Source organism: Clinocottus analis, unplaced genomic scaffold (assembly GCF_023055335.1).
Source record: "Clinocottus analis isolate CAN_PGR_092001 unplaced genomic scaffold, fCliAna1.0.p SCAF_83, whole genome shotgun sequence".
NCBI classification, from domain to species: Eukaryota; Metazoa; Chordata; class Actinopteri; order Perciformes; family Cottidae; genus Clinocottus; species Clinocottus analis.
Genome location: NW_027176244.1, coordinates 97,501 through 114,643, shown reverse-complemented (window position 1 = coordinate 114,643; position 17,143 = coordinate 97,501). Strand labels below are relative to the sequence as shown.

Genomic DNA, 17,143 nt, shown 5'->3' with positions numbered 1-17,143 from the left:
AAGCAGACTGAGAGGAGAGGGGAAGGTCTGGATGCTCTTTGTTATTCGTTTTCATTGGACTGTGGGGAGGTTCTGTTTGTGTGGGACACACATACAGCCAATGAGCCCCCTGTGTGTGTGTGTGTGTGTGTGTGTGTGTGTGTGTGTGTGTGTGTGTGTGTGTGTGTGTGTGTGTGTGTGTGTGTGAGAGAGAAAAGGACTGAGCAGACCTGAGTATGGAGTTAAAGGAGTGGATAAGTAAACACAGCTTATCAAGCTGTGTTTCACGTTGTGAAAGACGGGCGTGGACTTGAGAAGGACACACACACGAATGTGCACAAGTAGTGCACACACTGACACACAACTTGCTGCATGCCCCCCCTCCCCCTCGCCCCCTCCTCTCGTGGGGAGTGTGTCCATGTGTCGGCCTATCTCGTGTCCTGTGTGTGTGTGTGTGTGTGTGTGTGTGTGTGTGTGTGTGCTTCATATCAGGTTCCCACATGACAGGTGGGATGGACTTTGCGTCGTCTGTGTTGGGTTCGTTTTCATGTTTTCTCCCTGAAGTCTGTCATGAGCCCCCCGTTAAACCCCCCCACCTCCCAGTTACACACTGCTAGACCCCCACACCCACCTTCAATAAGACACGCCCCCTTCAATAAGACACGCCCCCTTCAATAACATCTGTGAAGCTACACAAAGACCCACACAACTCGTGCAAAAGCAGCACAATGACACCAGCGCATCAACAACGGCTCTCAGTGTTCTGGCTTGAAGGCGTATCGAGGACTCTGTAAATAGTAAATTCTCTGACTCGGTATCACATTTATTTGGATCTTTTTAACGAGCGCCCCGTAACAGTCTCCTCTCTGTTCTGGTCTCCAGTCGTGGCTGAGGATGTACGGCTACCTGCCGCAGGCCAGCAGACAGATGTCCACCATGCGGTCGGCTCAGATCCTGTCCAACGCCATCAGCGACATGCAGCAGTTCTACAGCCTGGAGGTCACAGGACAGATGGACCCTCAGACCATCAGGTGAGCACTAAACACTCACAAACACTCGTGACACAACACTCTGGACCACATGTCCTGCAGCACAGCTCAGACCCAGAGCTTTGGATCAGTTGATCATTCTGCAAAGCCACAGGAAGGATTTCTTGTGACTGAGACATGACGGGTTCCTTCAGAGGAGCAGGATCAAGCGAGCCGGCTGCACCAGCTTTAAATTAACCAACACAGAGAACACACACATCCAGAGGAGCAGCTTTTAACATCACGCTCCCGCTTCACCTCTGCTTTAACCCCTTCAGCGCCATGAAGCGACCCCGCTGCGGCGTGCCCGACAAGTTCGGCGGCCAGATCAAAACCAACGTGCGGAGGAGGCGCTACGCCCTCACGGGACACAAATGGAACAAGAGCCACCTGACGTACAGGTAACCACGCTTTACTCGACTCACTCGTTGTGGGAAGCTGCTGTAATATTTTATATATTGTTTTCAATCTTCCCCTCTGCCCTCATTCGTTCCCGCAGCATCCAGAACTACACTCCCAAGATCGGGGAGTACAACTCCTTCGAAGCCATCCGCCGGGCGTTCAAGGTCTGGGAGAAGGTGACCCCGTTGACCTTCGACGAGATCCCCTACCAGGAGATCAAATACGGACGCCGCAAGGAGCCCGACATCATGATCTTCTTCGCCTCGGGCTTCCACGGGGACAGCTCTCCTTTCGATGGGGAGGGAGGCTTCCTGGCGCACGCCTACTTCCCCGGACCCGGGATGGGCGGCGACACCCACTTCGACTCGGACGAGCCGTGGACCATCGGGAACCAGAACATTCAAGGTAAGCGCCCGCCGTCGGTGCAATGGGGGGAAGCCTGCCGCGGTGTGGATTTATATTCTGGGACATCGGCCTTCTTTCAGTCACAGGAACACACCTGCAAGCAGAATAGAAGAACATGTTCCAAACATGCTAATCTTCAACAAACAGCTTTTGGAGGAGAGGTTTTTAGAGCCGTCTTTAAGGCAGCTCCCGGTGGGTGGACGGTTTGATGCCGAGTTGACAGCTTGCAGGGCGGTGAAGCTGTCCTTTGGGTCTTGAGGGGATCCAGGAGGTATTCAGGTTCTTGTCCATTCCAGCTGAGGAGCAGTTAGCAGCGCCGCGGCGTGTCGTGTAGCGCTTGTGATAGATCCGTGCAGCAGATAGCGAACAGCTGTCCCCATCGCTTTGCTCCGCCCTCCCTGGAGGTGGCTCAGCTGGAAACGCCGTCTCTCATCCGTCAGGCTCCCGTTGACCTCTGTCGACCTCTTGATGCATTCACTCTGGGATCCGCACGGACTTTAAGATGAACACGACACCCAATCACAACTCTTCACACCAATGGCGAGCACGCAGCTAATCGTATGCAGCAGTGAGGATGAAGAACACATCTTCATCCTGAAGTCTTCAGAGCTCCTCCTCCTCGGAGCACCCATTAACCCCGCAGAGGTTTTAGTTTTTGTTGTTGCAACAATGGGCTTTCTAGCCCTGTTATCTCACACACACACACACACACACACTCACGGACAGACAGATGAACGGTGTGTGTGTGTCTGTGATCAGCTGTGTGTGTGGTGTGTAGAGGACAGATCACAGGGATGCCTCTGTGAGTGGGAGTGTGTTCCCTTTGTGTCCTCGCTCCACTTCAACAGCTGAAAGCAGAGCAGACCCTAATGACCGTCCTGACTCGGACACACACACCTAATTACTCCAGCTTTTCACAGATGGCGTCCTCGTCTGAACTCCTGCATTTTTATTTTCTTCCAAACGCATTTTCTAAACCCGGTTGGGATCAAATTGTTCTAAATGTATTTTGATTAAATAAATGAATCTGGGAAATAACCCAGTTAGTGCTCAACAGACCTCCTCCAGACTCCAGCTCATGTTCTGCTGCAAACAACAATGAAGTGGATTGTATCTTAACAGGAGCATGAAACAGGAGCTCAGCGGTCTGAGCCGAGCAGGGAGGCTGGAGGAGAAGTTATCTTCTGCTGGAGGCGTCCAGCAGAAGCTTCAGAAGCCGCCCGAGAGGAGCCTTCAAGAGTCTGAAGCACAGCTCGCCCACTCGGATACGACGCCAGAAGTCACATGATGGGACGGAGCGACACGGAGCAGAGCGACACGGGGCAGAGCGACACGGGGCAGAGCGACACGGGGCAGAGCGACACGGGGCAGAGCAACACGGGGCAGAGCAACACGGAGCAGAGCGACACGGGGCAGAGCGACACGGGGCAGAGCGACACGGAGCAGAGCGACACGGGGCAGAGCAACACGGAGCAGAGCAACACGGAGCAGAGCAACACGGAGCAGAGCGACACGAAGCAGAGCGACACGGGGCAGAGCAACACGGAGCAGAGCAACACGGAGCAGAGCAACACGGAGCAGAGCGACACGAAGCAGAGCGACACGGAGCAGAGCGACATGACACAGAGCAACACGGAGCAGAGCAACATGACAGAGAGCAACACGGAGCAGAGCAACACGGAGCAGAGCGACATGGAGCAGCTCTCTGGTTGTTCTGGCGCTGCTTTAGTGAGTCAGGCCCTGATGGACGAGGTGTGAGATGTGGTAAACAAGCAGCAACGCCTCCTCGGAGAGTTCACTTGAAACACAAAACTTCTGAGTGTGTGTGTGTGTGTGTGTGCGTGTGCGTGTGTGTGTGTGTGTGTGCGTGTGTGTGTGTGCGTGCGTGTGTGTGTGTGTGTGTGTGTGTGTGTGTGTGTGTGTGTGTGCGTGTGTGCGTGTGCGTGTGTGTGTGTGTGTGTGTGTGTGTGTGTGTGTGTGTGTGTGTGTGTGTGTCGTCAGAAATGGCAATAGTTGCACCGGCTGAACTCCTGACTTTGCTAAGACTGTTGAAGCTGCTGCTGCTTCTCTGTCGAGCTGAGCGGTTGTCACAGCTACCTTTACAAAGGCCTCTTTATCTCCCCCCCCTCCTCCCTTCACTCCCCCCTCCCTCCCCCCCCCCCCCTCTCCGGGGCCATCTCCAGCGCTCTCCTCGCCCTCTGCTGCTTCCTCCCTTGAGCGCTGGCTGCGGCTCAGGACGCCACGGAGACGTTCATGTGACTCTGAAATTACAGATGGCGTGGGAGATGTGTTCTGTGTGTGTCCTTGTGTGTTTGTGTGTCTTTTGCAAATGAGAACCCCCCCCCCTGCCCCCTCCCCCGTGCACTCACAGCAGTGACATCACCAAGTCCCAATTCACCCGACAGCGCTTGAACGAATCTGACCAATCCGGTCGCACCAGACAAAATGTCAAATTGTGGGTTCAAAGCTCAGAGACATCAGGCCGAGTCACAAAGAGCTGTTGACTGAGGGGAAGCGAGCCACTTCAAAGATGAACTCGTGGGAATCTGCCGGTCAGCTGTGCGTCAGACTGGCCATTGTGTCGTCGTTGCATCAGACAACGGCATCTTTTGATTGGCTGGCAGCGTTAGAAATGTGTGTTGACTCATATCAGCATCGCTTAGTGTCTGATCTGTGGAGGTTTGTGTTGGCGCCGTCACCGAGTGGACAAGCAGCCATTCTTGGATTTATTAGAACTTCCCGCGGTCCCATCAGTGACTTTCACCAGACACACTGTGTGAGACGAGGGAGGCGTGTCGTCCCGGAGCTGAAGTGTTGTGTGTCTGCTGCGTCCACACAGGTAATGACCTCTTCCTGGTGGCCATCCATGAGCTGGGCCACGCCCTGGGCTTGGAGCACTCCAACAACCCGCTGGCTATCATGGCTCCCTTCTACCAGTGGATGGAGACGGAGAACTTCCAGTTGCCCGAGGACGACCATCGAGGCATCCAGCAGATTTATGGTGGGCTGTTAAATATTAAAGCAATAGTACGTCGTCTCAGGAGAGTTTTTCTTAGCGTTAAATGAGAAAAAGAATCACTCTGAGATCATTTTAAAGTGAAGCTTAGCATAAAGATTGTGTTGTTTTTGTACCAATACCTCTGAAGCTCACACAATTACACCTTTATGTTCTTCTTATTTAATCTGAACATCAATTAATATATTAATATTATTGTGTAAATGTTTCTAAATCATGTCTTCTAACAGTTAAGGTTACAGACTCTCTCTGCATCTCCCTGCACTCGTATTTTGAGGGTTTTTCATTCGCACGAAACAAGCTAAGCTAACCGTCTGCGTGGGTGTCCGTCAGCTGTTCTGCAGTGAGTGGTTTCAAGACAAACAGATGTATTTATGTAGTGTTTAACTTTTCCTTCAAGCAGTTTTGTCTCTTCGATACGACACATCGTGCATGAAGTGTCATGGATTATATATCGTGCATTCCTTCCTGCACGCTTCAGTGTGGTCGTCTCTCTTGTCATTGTGCACAGTGTGACGATGCTGACCTCCTCCTGTTGCTTTGTCCCTGCAGGTCTTCCAGACGGCGGCCCCACCCGGGCCCTGCCCACGGTGACGCCCCGCAGACCGGATCCCCGGCCGCCCCAGACGCCTCCTCGGCACCCTGACCGGCCCCGGACCACCGACAGGCCGGACCACTACGGACCCAACATCTGTGAAGGGAACTTTGACACGGTGGCCGTGCTGCGAGGAGAGATGTTCGTCTTCAAGGTGAATGTCGCCTGCTGGACGAGAAGTTATGAGCCTGAAACTTTGGAAGAGATGTGCTGACCTCCACGGTGGTTTATTACATGTCCTTGTTGGTAATTCAGTGGGCTTCCAGCAGAGGAGCTGTCCTGACAGCTTAACTGTGCCCATAAATTAGTCATCCTGTTCTGCACAACCAGTTTGAAACAAATGGCGTGTGCACAGCCAGCAAGGGGCCTGTTTCCAATCAGATCCTGGAGGATTGTAAACCAACAGGGCCGGTGTCTTTTATGAGGCGGAGCGCTGTGAAAAGGGTGGAGTGTGGTCAGGTGTTTGCACTAAAGAGCCCCTGGACCCACACTAAAGCATCCGTGAGGGCCGAAGCGCAGCGCTAGCTGGCTTTAGCTTCAGGAGGGTTTAGAAACTCTTTGCCAGGACGAGTCATTTCACTGCTGGCTCCAGTTGCTCTCAGCTGTTTATCATTATTTATTCCTTAAAGTCTTCTGATGTTATGCAACTCACTCACGTGGTCCCATGTTGATATTCACGTGTTAAATGCGTTCACCTATCATGGAGGTAAAGGTTCCTGCTCAGTGAGCGCTTCAGCAGCGCCCACACGGCCTGCGGCTCGTCTTATAGAAATAATATTACTGAACAACATATCTAACAACAACTGGGGTGAAATAGATCAGTAGGAATAAACCAGTACAATAATAACATATTCATAAGTCATTTAATAATATGGCCCATCCAGTCAGAAAGTGACACTTGAGATCACAAAGACTTTCTGAAAACTTTTTGAACGAACATTTCAACAAACCAGAGCGCGTTAGCCAGCTAGCTCGCTCTGGTTTCTGTGTACCAGGCTGCAGGATGCAAGACGTCGATGTCGTCATCCTCAAAGTTGAATTCACTGAAAGTTCAGCAGCAAACAGGCTCGATTCTCCCTGTGGGCGTCGGGGCGGTACGCTCTAAACATAGTGCAGCTCCACTGAGATAAGAGAGGACGTGTTTCAGGGTCAGAGGAGGCGTCCGGCGCTGGACGCTGAGGACGAGACATCAGACAGCCGGACAGAACGGCCGGGAAGGGAAAATGAAACGCTGTGGTGATGGCTGACATCTCACAGGGAACAGCGGCGGTGGGGACGCACACAGCCGAGTCCTCCAACAGCACCAAGCTGTCAGCAACATCGTGAGCTGGATCCCACGAAGCCCTTTGACGAGTGAAATGTGAAACTACTTTTGAGCTGGTGAAGACTCTGATGAAGGTGCTTCTGCTGCATTCGTATTACTGGAGAGTCAAATACAGCAGAGACCAGCCTCTGAGTCTCTCCTCTCTGGGGCTGCAGGTGTCTCTGACACTGACCAGGAGCAACACGACATGGCACACGGCAGCCTGGACGAGAGCTGCACGTGGTCCATCAGTCGTACTCGTGCTCTTGGGTTGCGTCCCAGACAGTAATCTCCATGTCCTTGGGTTCCTCCAGCAGTCATGAAGCTGGTCTGGAGAGTGTTAATCAGCGTCCAAAGCTGGTTTTTCCTGGTCAGAGCTATCGGCCTCTCGTGTCCAATGTGATCATGTTGACGCACGACAACATGGTTAGACCACGGACTGCGTGTAAAAGGTGAACGTGGTCATCATGACGTCACACGTTGGTTTGTGGACGTTCTGAAGCCTCCAGTTACCGCGTCGCCATGTTGTTGTTTATTTTTTATGACCAATGAGCAGACGTGACCTTATTGGGATTGCAGAAGAGAGACGTAGAGACGCCGTAGACGGCTCTGGTTGCAGCAGCAGCCTGTCAATCACCCTGTAGCCCCGCCCCTAAAGCGACTCCTGCGTTATGGTCTTTTGACTGTAAATGAGCATAATTTACTCAATGAACATCATGCAGTATTGAAGAAGACTTGAAACTACAGAGTGACACCATGAACTCATGTTTACTTCTCTCTTCATATCAGTAAACATTGAAGAGTCATTTTCTCATAGACTTCTGTATTTCACTTTCAGTGAGCAGACGTCTGCAGCCGGCTGAGTCTCTCCTCGATGGTCATGTTGTCAGCCAGCATTGACTGCTGTTCATTCCTCTGTTTTATCGTCAGTCTGGGCTTTCATGTCCGACCGCGCTGTTCATATTCAAACTGTCCTCTTATGGACTTGCGACGCCTCCGCTGTCGAGACGCTGCTCTTGTTAACGGCAGACCGACACGGCTCTTCGGGGCTGTGCATGGGCAGAAAGTGGGAGCAGCCCTCCGCTCATCAGCCCCGCGCTCTCATCCTCACAAAGCCCGTCCGTCAGAAGAAGAACGGCGCTGTCGTTTCTTCTCTTCACTCCGAGCGCCTCTTCCCAGCAGAGGGCCGGACTCGGAGACAGCCGACAGCGCTCGACAGGAGCCCTCCCACTCGGCGCTCCGCTCCTTCCCTCCGAGGACTAATATGGTCAACTCGGTCTTAAGCCGGCCGACGCAAAAGGAGCCGGCTGTCAGACCACACAGGCGGAGGGGTGTGCGGCCCGGTCGCCTCGTCCTCCCTCGGCGTCCTCCGTCCTGTCTGCCAGAGAGTCCTGCGTGAAGGACGAAACCGGTTGTGCTTGCCAGAAAGAAGCAGCACGGAGCGGCTCAGCGTTACATTATCCAGGACGAGCTCCTGACTCACCACTTACCAATGAGTCCGAGGGCCGCTGGTGTAAATCTGTCTGCGGGCGCGTGTGCGCAGCATATAGAGCAGATCCACCAGCTCTGCGGGTTCACAAGCGCCACCGCTGATTTTCCTTGTTTCTTGACACTGACAACAGCTCTTTTGAGAACGTCATCTGATATCCGGTGCAATAAAGCCAGCGGAGCGGAGACTTGTCTATTAGGCCGCTTGGCATGAGGACCATGGAGCCATCAGAGGAATACACTGAGACTGAGATGTGAAGCCGTGCGTGTTCAACTTGTTTGGTTTACGTTGGCTTCCAGCCCAAAGCGTTAACCCTCTCCGTCTGTGTTTCTGCTCCCTGTGGCCTCCATTGTCTCTGCAGCATAGACGTCTGCACCTCTTCAGAAGCAGCGCGGTGAACTACAACACGCCATGTGTGAAAACATCCAAAAGATCCAAAAGACGTATTATTTAAAGTGTCTCCAGTGTTACCAGGGTATGAACATAAAATGGAGGCTCTACATGCTCATTACATTGAAGCATTCATGTTTATCTCCACTGACGGCCTCTCTCTGTGTTGAGCTTTCACAGAGTCCTCGTCACGTGACTGTCGGTCTTCATAGTTGCGCTGAGGATCGCAGGTTCATGTTTTTTACAGTATCCAGTCAATTTAAGGGCTTATTTGGGGAATGTAGAAATGTTTTTGGCATCGTTTTGGTTGTGTTTGCTTGTGCGTCTCAATCCCACCGGCGGGTTTTGGGGTTCGGAGGTTTTAAGAAAGACAAACGAGTCTCTGGCTGAGTTCAACCCTCGAGCACAGCAGCTCACTCAGCGGCTGGTTCCTCCCTCAGGGCCGGTGGTTCTGGCGGGTCCGCAGGAACAGGGTTCTGGATAACTACCCCATGCCCATCGGACACTTCTGGAGGGGTCTGCCCGGAGACATCGACGCCGCCTACGAGAGACACGACGGCCGGTTCGTCTTCTTCAAAGGTAAGCAGGGAGACTCACGTCGTCTGTTCCTCGCCGTGTTTTAGAGATGAAATGATCGCTTTCTACTCTCGGTGAGAGGAGAAGTATTGCATCGTTTAACATCGCAGAAACCTGAGATTATCATGTTTTTGAATTGATATGATTTTTCTCAACTACACACAAATCAAAAGACTTCTCACATAAGAGGTGAAACTCTACAGATGTCCTGCGGCATAAAGCTCAAAGCAGTGCCTGCTGCTCAAGATCTTATGATGTTATGGCTTTTAGTGCAGTCATCCAAATGCTCATCAGGACATTTTCACACACGTCTAATAAAGATAACGATGATAAACACGCAAACGACCACGAGGTGGAAATTCTGGTCGCATCATGTTTTTCATATTTAAATATAGAATCACGTCCTAAAACGCTGATATTCTTGTTTTCATCTTCTTCAGGTTATCCTGAGGATACACACACACACACACACACACACACACACACACACACACACACACGGGAACAGAATGGTTCTACATGCAGAGTCTAAATCTCTCGTGAGTCATTGAGGGCAGCTCGTCTTTTACAACGGTGGATAAAGTTTGTTGAATGAAACGAGTCTTTCATGCGGCTCCACTCAGAGCGACAAGCTTAAGGGCAGCTGTTGATGAAGAGGAGGAGGAGGAAGAGGAGGAGGAGGAGGAGGAGGATGATGTCATCGGCAAGCCGCTCAGTGTGACACTTGGCTGCAGACCATTAGCAGAGAAGGAACAAGAGACATGGAAGAGGAAGGAAGGAAGGAAGGAAGGAAGGAAGGAAGGACTGGCAGACCTGAGTGCACAAGAGAAGGGAGGGGGGGGGGGGAAAGACCTTGAATGGACCAATCAGATCAGTCGGTTCTTTATAATAACAAATAAACCCCCAAAAAACGTCTGATCTCAGCTAGAAAGCCAAATGAGAGCAGCTCACCAGGATAAAAATCTCCCAGAAATAAAAACCTCCAAAACCAGAAGACGACGTCCTCGCCTCCGTCTGACACCTCATCCTCCTGATCCGGTGTCCACAGTGAAGATTTCACTTTACTATATGACATGAAGGACATGTTGGACATATGGAATATCCCTTTAGTAAAATGTAACGGGGACAGACGGATTCATCCTCCTCTCGCTCTGCTGCTGTCTCACAGCAACACAACTCAACGCGGTTCATCTCAGCAGGAGAAAAGCAGCAGTTACACGCCGATGAGAAGTTTGGCAAAGTCATGGAATAAGTCATGATTTTACATCAGGAGCCCGCGCACGCCGCGAGCTCTGGGAAGCGTTGCGTCAGCCGCTCGTTCTCTCCAGATGCTGAGCGGAGCTTTCATTTTGGAGAGGAGCGAGGGGCCCGTGTGGGGGGAGGGGTGCAGAGATGTGATGTAATGCTGCCAGCAGGAAGTAGTCCCCTCCGACTGACAGTGAGACACAACAACCCTCCAGCCGGACATGAGCCGCTGCTGATGCATGATCAGGAGCTCCAGCTGAACTCCAGAGTCCGTGATGCTGCTTCTGACTTTCTGGTTTTATGATTGCCAACAAATCATCACTGCCTTCACATCGTTTACAAGAGCACGACTGCAGCTCTGGCCCCTCTGATTGTTCTTATTGTTCTCTTCTTTTTTTTTAATCCCTCATTCAGTTTCAATTATTGAACATACACAGCGTGATGGTGTGTGCTCATACTTTCCAGAGTCCATAAGGGTTATTATGAGAGGGGGCGGACAGGGAATATAGCCACGTAAGCACCATTAAGCACTTCTCCTCTCTCCTTTCCTCCTCTCCTCTCCTCAGGTAATAAGTTCTGGCTTTTCCGGGAGGCTAACCTGGAGCCGGGCTATCCTCTGGAGCTGGTTGATTACGGTCAGGACATTCCCTACGACCGCATCGACACGGCCATCTGGTGGGAGCCGTCCGGCTACACGTACTTCTTCCAAGGAGACTGGTAAGTCGCCTGCAGGCTGTCAGCATCACATGTCGTTCACCTGCCACCCAGTGTATGAGTATGGATGAGGAGGTAATCCGTCTCTTGTTAGCATTGCTAGCGGTGCGGCTCGAGCGTCTCTGGGTAAATGATGACATGTTACAGTGCTTTGAGTCAAGTCCCAGTCCATTTACAGTTTTACACTTCAGTTACATTCCAGTCAGCCTCAGCTGCACTTCAGCTGTGCTGTTAGCACGCTAACACGCTAAAACACAGACATTGTACCTGGGAAACAGCAGCATGCTGAAGGTCACACGGGGGCAACAGGAGTCTGGTTCCTTTCAAAGGACTCCAGCTGCAGCACGTTGGATCAATTATGTTTTTAAATAATGTTCACGTGTACTTTTAATAATACATTTTATGGAGTTTTTGTTATTTCTTTCCATATGAATACGGCCCCATGAGTGTTACTGTGCAACTGGCTCCAGGTTCACTCGTGCATTTACACAGCGAACACAGTGTGAACCGTACAGCCGTACGTACACACTGTGAGGTGGTGATGGGCTGTGAGGTGGTGATGAGATGGTGACGGGCTGTGAGGTGGTGACGGGCTGTGAGGTGGTGACGGGCTGTGAGGTGGTGACGGGCTGTGAGGTGGTGACGGGCTGTGAGGTGGTGATGAGGTGGTGACGGGCTGTGAGGTGGTGATGGGCTGTGAGGTGGTGATGAGATGGTGACGGGCTGTGAGGTGGTGATGAGATGGTGACGGGCTGTGAGGTGGTGATGGGCTGTGAGGTGGTGACGGGCTGTGAGGTGGTGACGGGCTGTGAGGTGGTGACGGGCTGTGAGGTGGTGATGAGGTGGTGACGGGCTGTGAGGTGGTGACGGGCTGTGAGGTGGTGATGAGGTGGTGACGGGCTGTGAGGTGGTGATGGGCTGTGAGGTGGTGATGAGATGGTGACGGGCTGTGAGGTGGTGATGAGATGGTGACGGGCTGTGAGGTGGTGATGGGCTGTGAGGTGGTGACGGGCTGTGAGGTGGTGACGGGCTGTGAGGTGGTGATGAGGTGGTGATGGGCTGTGAGGTGGTGATGAGGTGGTGATGGGCTGTGAGGTGGTGATGAGATGGTGACGGGCTGTGAGGTGGTGATGAGATGGTGACGGGCTGTGAGGTGGTGATGGGCTGTGAGGTGGTGACGGGCTGTGAGGTGGTGACGGGCTGTGAGGTGGTGATGGGCTGTGAGGTGGTGATGGGCTGTGAGGTGGTGATGGGCTGTGAGGTGGTGATGAGGTGGTGACGGGCTGTGAGGTGGTGATGGGCTGTGAGGTGGTGACGGGCTGTGAGGTGGTGATGAGGTGGTGATGGGCTGTGAGGTGGTGATGGGCTGTGAGGTGGTGATGGGCTGTGAGGTGGTGACGGGCTGTGAGGTGGTGATGAGGTGGTGACGGGCTGTGAGGTGGTGATGGCGCTCTCCTCTCCTCCTCTGCAGGTACTGGCGCTTCAACGAGCAGTCGCGCTCGGCCGACCGAGGATACCCGAAACCAATCAACGTCTGGGGGTCGTCGGTGCCCTCCTCTCCCAAGGGGGCCTTCCTCAGCGATGATGGCGGTGAGGGAGACGGGAAGAGTGGTTTTCTGTGTGTGTGTGTGTGTGTGTGTGTGTGTGTGTGTGTTTGGAAAAGGGCTGAAACAAAGAATCAGGGTGTGGTCATCATCAGGGAGAGAGGGATGTGTGTGTGGATTTGAGCCAAGATGTGAAATGCTTTTAGCTTTGCTCCACCCGAGTGATCCGGTCTTTAAGGACTCTTTTTTTCTTCTTTTCAACAGCTAATTATCTGAGACGAATACATTTTAAGTTAAGGAATAGTTTGATATTTTGAGAAATAGACTGATTAGAAGAAGATTGATGCCGGGGCAACTTTGCATGGCAGAGTTGCCCTTCAGAGGGTCGGTGGTTCCATCCCCGGCTCCACTAGTCCACATATAACATATATATATATATATATATATATATATATATATATATATATATATATATATATATATATATATATATATATATATATATATGTGTATATATATATATACACATATATACATATATACATATATACACATATATATATATATATATATATATATATATATATATATATATATATATATATATATATATATATATATATATATATATATATATATATATATATGTGTATATATATATATATATATATATATATATATATATATATATATATATATATACACATATATATATATATATGTGGACTAGTGGAGCCGGGGATGGAACCACCGACCCTCTGATATATATATATATATATGTATATATATATATATATATATATATACATATATATATACATATATATATATATATATATATATGTATATATATATATATATATATATATATATATGTATATATATATGTATATATATATATATATATATATATATATATATATATATATATATATATATATATATATATATATATATATATATATATATATATATATATATATAAACATCTGCTGCCAGCTCCAGTTTCATGATGAGTGATATTAATATTCTCCTCTGATGAGAACTATTTCATTTCATTGTCTGTCGTCTGATCGTGTCGTCTTCCTCGCCCTCGCCTCCTGCAGCGTACACCTTCTTCTACAAGGGTTCCAAGTACTGGAAGTTTGACAACCACCGCATGAAGAGCGAGCCGGGCTACCCCAAGTCCATCCTGAGGGACTTCATGGGCTGCAGCGTGGACCTGGACCCCGACAGGGACCGAGAGACGGACGCGGACGCCGGACGCAAGCAGCCGGACTTGAACCGCCCGCCGTTCAACCCGGACGCAGACGGACGCGACGGCGACAAGGGCAAAGAGCGCGAGGGGGCCGACGGCGGCGCCACGGACGCGGGCAAGGGGGCGGACGACGGCGAGGACGAAGACCACCGCGAGGACCGCGAGGAGGACACCAACGAGGTGGACGTGGTGCTGAAGGTGGACGACAGCGAGGAGCGGACCATGAACATCCTGATGGTCACCGTGCCGCTGGTGCTGGTGCTGTGCATCCTGGGACTGATCTACGCCATCATCAACACGCTGCAGAGCAAGGGGGCGCCGCGGCTGCTGGTGCACTGCAAGCGCTCGCTGCAGGACTGGGTCTGACCCTGGAGCTCACGGGGACTCTGACCTTTGACCTTTGACCTTGACCGTAGACTCCGCCCCCCTGTTCAAGGCTCCTCCTCCCAGTGATCCATCCATCTCAGCGGCTCCTGCAGCTCTTAGTCCATGTGGTAGTAGATCCAATACTCTACTGATACGCACACACACACACACACACACACACACACACACACACACACACACACACAGACTAAAAGCAAGCGTAATGTCTTACTTGTACACACACACACACACACACACACCGCCCTAAACCTCCCTGGTGCTCTACAATGCGTTGACTGTAGTCTATTTATATGAGAGAAGTTTGCACATTGTTGTTTTCTTGGTTTCGTGTGCCTTTTTGTTGTTGTTGTTGTTGTTTCTGAACCAGGAAGCTCGTTCGGTTCTCTCTGCTCCGCCTTCCTCCTTCCTGATCTCAGTCGGGGATTTTTTCTTCTCGCCGATAACCCGACATCTGCTCCCGCTGTCACAACGAGAGAGAGGGAGGTCTGTGGGCTGGAGTGGAGTTGGTGCTGCTTCTTCCTCCTCTTATCATCTTCTTCTTCACCTCTTTCCTGTCGCTCTGCAGCAGTGTGTCACGCCTGCTTTGGTTTCAAAGGATAGTCCCAGTTTATTACACCGTAGGTCTTATTTCTTTCTCGTAATGTTATTTTTTAACAATAACACTGTTCTGGTCGAGGTAACTGCTGGAATCTGGGAACGGGGAGACGTTGTCAGAAAGATGTGGATCCTTTAGCTTTAAACTATTCCTTTTAATTAATAAGTCAGTTTACAGACCAGCTTCCTGGCTCTGGTTTGACCCATCGTACTTGCCGTAGTTGTGCACACACAGCGTCACCTTTAATGAAGAGGTTTAGTCTCACATGGCGATCCGTCTGAAGAAATCGTTTGACTTGTTTGGACTTTTTGTGGACAGTCAGATGAAGTCCAGTGTATCCACATGGCTTCAGGATCTGTTCAACACTCTATTTGACCCTCGATTTGGAAAAGGAACAATTTCTGTACAAAGTGCACATAGGTGCTGAGCCTCTGGTCCTGAAGTGATGTTCTAACAGCAGAGAGCACTCGTGGCTCTATAAATAGACCCCAAGATGTAATAAATAGTAATTACCCTTTAACTTCAGATTACTGCCTTGTCGTCCATCTTCACCTCGTCCGCTCACAGTAGCTCCGCCTCCTTCCTCTTCCCTCAGCGTTCATTCACGGGGTTAACGCTTCCTCTCTGTCCACAGCGAGATCTCTTCTCTGAGCCGGTTCAAGTCGAATGGTTCAAGTCTCGCTGTGAAGTAACAAGGGAGAGGGAGCATCTGCTGCGTCTGTGTGTGTGTGTGTGTGTGTGTGTGTGTGTGTGTGTGTGTGTGTGTGTGTGTGTGTGTGTGTGTGTGTGTGTGTGTGTGTGTGTGTGTGTGTGTGTGTGACATAAAACCAGGGCCAAACAAAGCAAAGCCAGGGCCTTTAACTGCAGGATGTAACGCGGCTGCAGCTCGGCGGTGGCGGCGTGCAGCTAACGTACCGCGTCGCGTTTAATGGACTTTTCAGCGCCGGTGTTCAGTCAGAGGACAGTTTGAGACACGAGGCGCGACCATGTGTTCACGTGTTGTGTTGTTCACGTGTTGTGTTGTTCACGTGTTGTGTTGTTCACGTGATGCGGGCAGCAGGGTGGGCTCGGGCCAGAGAGGCTCATGGGAACACGGACTAATCCTCTTCATTAAAAAACAGCAGGTGTGTGCAAATGCTGTTGACCCCCCCAGCGACCCCTAAAGTCAACCCTGAAGTCCCAGAACCAAAACACCCCCGATCCCCTTTCATCCTGTGTGTGTGTGTGTGTGTGTGTGTGTGTGTGTGTGTGTGTGTGTGTGTGTGTGTGTGTGTGTGTCGGTTTGAGGGAGGAGGTCTTTACCAATCATGATATCAGTGTTCAGACGATGTTTCCTGGTTTCTGTTTAATTTTTCTTGTTCAGCAAATGTCATAATTCATCACCTGGACACACCTGGAGCAGGATTCAGAGTTTTCTCATTAGTTTTCAGACAGAAATTAATGGAAACTTATGGCGGGAAATTTAAACAATCAGCAAAATATTGTTCCCTCCACCGTTGGATAGAGGAGTAAAGTGGAAAATGTGCAAAACCAACGGCGCTGTCCCGTAAAGAAAACATATTCATCACAGACGAGATAATTCTACGATTTCAAGGATCTCGTCGCTCGGTCGACATCACGCTCACCTTTTGAGTTAGTCAAAGCAATCAAAAATGATTTCCTTTGGAAAGGCACGAGTTTACACACCAGCCTCAGAGGGGGGAGGGGAGGGAGGGTGAGGGAGGGGAGGGGGAGGGTGCGGTGGGGGGGGGGGGGCTTCTGGAGCTTCAAACATGAATGGGAGGAAGGAGGAAGGCTCATGAGGCGGCATTCAGAAGTGAGATCATCTCACTGGGCTCAGGTTACAGATGTGGACGATGGGGGAGGAGGAGAGTCTGGGGTTTCTTCAGCTGAGACCGGGGGGGGGGAGGCTGACCACGTGCTCTTGAGCCTGCAAAGCTTAGATGTCAGGAATAAGAGAAAGGGAGCTCTGGCAGCCGCCCATGTGACCCACATCCTCCTGTTCAGCCCCGAGCCGGAGAGCAGCTCTGCTCCCAGGACGAGAACACAGAACGTCAAGAACACAGAACGTCAAGAACACAGAACATCAGAGAACACAGAACCATGTGAAGAGCAGCGCATCGGACCCTGAAGGAGGCTGACGGGTGGAGGCGGGGCAGAGAACGGGACGCTCGCTGAAGGGGAGGAGCTTAATGAGCCGTCACTAGAAGACCGGTG

At 50.9% G+C, this 17,143-nt stretch overlaps 1 protein-coding gene across 1 annotated transcript; it reads left to right on the top strand.

Annotated features, from left to right (window-relative positions):
• Positions 1-858: 858 nt before the first annotated feature.
• mmp15b (matrix metallopeptidase 15b) lies at positions 859-15,924 on the top strand. The gene is made up of 9 exons (XM_068568869.1): positions 859-1,010; positions 1,286-1,408; positions 1,507-1,814; positions 4,654-4,815; positions 5,383-5,579; positions 9,048-9,186; positions 10,995-11,145; positions 12,614-12,732; positions 13,793-15,924. Exons 1-9 carry the CDS (start codon positions 874-876, stop codon positions 14,308-14,310), a joined length of 1,854 nt encoding a protein of 617 aa, XP_068424970.1. The 5' UTR covers positions 859-873; the 3' UTR covers positions 14,311-15,924.
• Positions 15,925-17,143: the final 1,219 nt, after the last annotated feature.

Excerpts from the sequence above, each read along its gene's own strand:
- mmp15b (XM_068568869.1), top strand. The coding sequence starts at position 874 with ATGTACGGCTACCTGCCGCAGGCCAGCAGACAGATGTCCACCATGCGG. Across the intron at positions 1,011-1,285 it reads ATGGACCCTCAGACCATCAG|CGCCATGAAGCGACCCCGCT; the intron begins GTGAGCACTAAA and ends TAACCCCTTCAG. Across the intron at positions 5,580-9,047 it reads GAGAGATGTTCGTCTTCAAG|GGCCGGTGGTTCTGGCGGGT; the intron begins GTGAATGTCGCC and ends TTCCTCCCTCAG.